The 4,403-nt window shown below is 33.6% G+C and overlaps 1 protein-coding gene across 6 annotated transcripts in view; it reads left to right on the top strand.

The window, feature by feature from the left end:
• Window positions 1-1,587: 1,587 nt before the first annotated feature.
• The window catches only part of LOC106463792 (potassium voltage-gated channel subfamily H member 6-like), a 218,516-nt gene continuing 215,700 nt past the window's right edge, over window positions 1,588-4,403 (top strand). For all 6 annotated transcript variants that reach the window (XM_022391384.1, XM_022391385.1, XM_022391386.1 and 3 more), the window contains exon 1: window positions 1,588-1,735. In XM_022391384.1, the coding sequence (XP_022247092.1) occupies window positions 1,660-1,735 (76 nt within the window). In that variant the 5' untranslated portion in view covers window positions 1,588-1,659. The remainder of the gene's footprint in view (window positions 1,736-4,403) is intronic.

Below are 4,403 nucleotides of genomic sequence, written 5' to 3' on the forward strand. Positions count from 1 at the left end.
CTAGAGCATTCGCCAAGATACGGGATAGTTCTAGAAACGTGGCGTCACTGTAGTCATGTGATCTCGATGACGCAACAATAACATTAATAAATAAAAATCCAGAAAATTAAAGAACACTAGAATCAGTTGTTAAAAAAACCTACAATAGAAAAATCAATGTAAAATTTTTGTTTTTCACTTAAAAAATACAGATGGTTTAAAAATTCTAAAAAATAATAGCGATTGGAAATATCTGGTCTGAAACAGCTGGCAACATTGGCGGACCATGCACGCACTGCGAAAACAATTCTTTGCAAGCCGGAAGGTAGAGAAGCAAAGTGAGGTTATTAATGTTTAGTGAGGAACCTACTGAAATTAATTAAAAAATAACAACAAAGGTTGCAGTAGGAAGTCCTAGTTTGATGTAGGCCTAGGTTTAGAAAGTGTTGAGAGTAGGCCTCAATATGATTTTAAAGAAGAAACCGAGAAAATAATAAACTTAGTGACACTGCCAAAAGTGAAGGTACGTCAGTTCTGAAATATGACGATACTGACAGAGATAGGTCTAGGCCAGAACTGAACACACAATGTTAGTCACACAATGGTTGATGCTAATAACTGTTTTACTAATTTTTTAATAGCCAGTACCCATATGATAAAGCTAATTTTTTCAGGGTTTTTAAGTTCAATGTTATTGTTTTATAATTAAATTGATTTTAAATATTTAAATACAGATTATATGAGATCAAGGACGTCCGCCGAAATTGTTTCAGGGGGAGGGGCAAAGTAGTGTGAAATTGTGAATGAATAAAAAAATTGTAAATTCATATGCATAAGCTGAATGAATAAAGAAAGAAGTGTTTCTCGTGTTATAGATGCAAAAATTTAAACTGAAAAAAAAAGCTTCAAAAACAATTATAATAAGAATAAACAGAATTAGGTAGTTAGAGGTAATTTATGGTATTGTTAACTTTCATTAGTTAAAAATTTGCCTGCAGTTTACTAAAGTCATAGACACATTTTGACTTGCAAAGTTATCATTCGGTTCATTTTTGACTGATGTGAGCATGTCGAAATCATTTATCCTTAAAAATTAATTCATAGTGATTTGAAAAATATCTGCAAATCATTATTTTAAAATGAAATGACGTGTTATTTCACATGAGGGGGGGGGGGACAAAAAATACCAGTGCTAAAGCTGCTTGTTGAAAATACAAGATCTGACTGTTTATGGCGTCCGCTACAAGCTGTTCTGGTTTCAGTTTTTGGATACACAGCGTATGAGAATGAGTAAGGTGTGTGTTCTTACCGTGTGTTTGCGTATTGACGTAATGAATTAATAAGTTAAGACCAATAATGAAATAAGGCAAAACGAAATATGTAAACTATATAAATAGGGAAATAATACTTATTATCATAAAAATGTGGAATTATTTATGATTTAAAAAAGTCAAGAGTATAGCGAGAATAATAAAATTAACTCCATCATTCTCTGATCGATTGAGTTCGCCACGCTCTCACCAAGAATGGAGGTACGGGAGAACTAGAGTATGCGCTGTTGAGAGGAAGATCGGATCTGCGTTCACACCGGCGTTGATTCTCCTAGATTTAGTCTGTACGAGAAATCGGCGTGCGTCAGTATGGTTACTCGTGAAGCGAAGTAACTAACGTGTTTGTAAAATGCCAGTTCGAAGAGGCCACGTCGCTCCTCAGAATACATTTGTGGACACCATCATCAGAAAATTTGACAATCTCAGTAAGCATACTTATTTTATTACTCATTTTATGTTATTCTGGTCTCATTAGTGTGCTTAAGTTAACTAAATGAGTAAATAGACGTGTTCTAATTTTAAAGCTGCCGTTTATATTGGTTTCACAAACATGGCTGAGGCCGTACCCTTTGTCTGTTATCACTACTCAGTATGATATACATAATTTATTTTTGGCTTATTACGTCCCCTCTTGGCTCTCGTGTTTTACAGTTTGAGGATAGGACCGTTTTGCTTCGGCGCGTAGTTTCTTGACGTGTATTTAATTCATGCTGTCGTAAACACCCTTGTGCTTGAGGAAGCCACGTTGCATCACTGTAATTTTCAACTGGAACACTATTTTAATTGAAATTTTACTGATGCTACGAATATAAATATTTGTGTTAATTATTACTGTAAAATACTCTTAGTTGTATTATTTTATTAAATGAAATTTGAGATTGATGAACTGAATAAAAAAGCTCTTTTAAACAAACTTCTGAATTCTTGGTCGGAATGGTTAGTAACTAAAGTCTCAACAGTATCTGTGTTTTCGTTTTTATTATATTTCAAACTGTTTGTGACTTGGAGATTTGCTTCAAACATGTCGTTTTGAAACCCACGTATATTGTTATTTTATTTCAGGGTTCACTGTAATTAATTTACACGTGTAAGCGAAACAAGTACATGTTCGTCTTAAGCCTTTTATTAGTTTTAAGGAATCATTGACATCACTGAACGATTATTTTCCGTCAACAAACCACGATGAAGGAACAATGAACTGCTACAACATTGTGAGGAAGTGTGTATCCGTTATTACTACAAATATATAATTTGAATAGATAATAAGCACGGAGAGCTTCGTGCAGTTTTGGACGTAGACCGCGGAACCACCCGGCCTGGTCAATTTTTAAATCGAGGGCCAAAGGTCCTAAAAAGCTTTAAATGTTTAAAATTAAAAACTAAATGTTTAGCTTATAAACTTTTGAAATAGAGAATGTCCCGTTTAATTAATTTTTCTTAATTTTTAATTTACTTATGTTGCTCTTTACCGAGATAAAAAAACAAACAACAAAACATGTAGATAAAGGACTAGAAACTGACCAAAAATAATTATCCAAATATGTTACTTAAATGTACATATAACATCTTTTGTATTAAATGTTTAACAAAGATAATGGATTTCCTTTTCCGCTTGTTTCAATGTTTGTTTTTTACCACCTTGAGTTTTAAATATTAGTTGTTAGATCTTGCATATTGCGAACCGTGGTGTCTATCCAAGCGTTCGTCTGTCTCCCGTTTGAAAAACTACGCACACAGGCAAAGCTCAACAATCACTTTTGAAATGACGGGAGAACGGGTATGAATACTGTTGATGCCAGATTTTATTTCGCAAGCAGGATATTCTACACCAAATTGTAAGGAATTAATTCACACCACTGTTCACATTTCAAAATGTGACGTAACTTAAAGAATAAATATGTAGATTTACCGTATGTTATTGTTGAGTGGCTCTTAGCATGACTGAAATGCTCAACAATTACTTTTCACGTTAGGCGGTATAAGTAACTCGGATCTTTGGGTCTGAGTGAAAACAAGAGCACAACACAATTAACCTTTTTTAAAGTCCATGAAATAATTTAAATTTATAGATTAACTTAAACCTTTCCCGTCACTGGGGACGGTACTTTTGCTTGTTACTAAATATAGTAAACTTTTTATTTTAACATATTTAGTTAAAAGATTACGAATAGGTATTATCATTTATTTCATATCACAAAATATTAATCTATCTTTGACCCCATTTTTGGCCCAAATAATATATATATTAAAATAAAATTAAAAGCCTACTTACTTATTCAATATTTATTTCAAGGTGAAATCTTAAACCTTTTTTTTTGTTAGGCTTTAATAAATATATGGTTGTATGTTTTATATAAAGTCGATATTATAGAAACGCGTCAAGGTTCTTATGTATTATGCAGTCCTATAACTTTACAATGGAGAACAATTTACCACACGGCACAATTACACAAACTAATCGCATTCTTTGCTCTTTTGGCAAATTTGAAAGGATTGTCTGGGGCATTAACCTTACTGTTCGGTAAGTTTATCTCCTTATGCTGCTGCTTATTGTGTACCATTCTATAATCACCATCAAAAATGGTTTTAAACCCGTTAGCCAGATATAGATATTTCCATTTGACGACGCTTGCGTTTAGCGCTAGAGCCAGAACTAAAAAAACTTTACAAAGTATTGAGTGATCGCTTTGCTAGAGTAATATTGACATGTAGTGCCAAGAGTTTTACTCAAAATGCCAGTCGTAAGAATGTTTTATACGAAACTATATTACTAAGTATTAAATGATTAATAAAATATTCAAATTTTGCGAGCCAGTTCCTTTTTCTTTACTGTTTACACCTACCTGTGGAAAGAGATGTGTATGTTTATCAGTCAGTCGGTATAGTGAAACGTAGCACTGAACTACTGTCATTGGAGTCAGTCGGTATAGTGAAACGTAGCACTGAACTACTGTCATTGGAGTCAGTCGGTATAGTGAAACGTAGCACTGAACTACTGTCAGTGGAGTCAGTCGGTATAGTGAAACGTAGCACTGAACTACTGTCAGTGGAGTCAGTCGGTATAGTGAAACGTAGCACTGAACTACTGTCAGT

The sequence above is a fragment of the Limulus polyphemus genome, unplaced genomic scaffold (assembly GCF_000517525.1).
Source record: "Limulus polyphemus unplaced genomic scaffold, Limulus_polyphemus-2.1.2 Scaffold1484, whole genome shotgun sequence".
In the NCBI taxonomy this organism is placed as follows: Eukaryota; Metazoa; Arthropoda; class Merostomata; order Xiphosura; family Limulidae; genus Limulus; species Limulus polyphemus.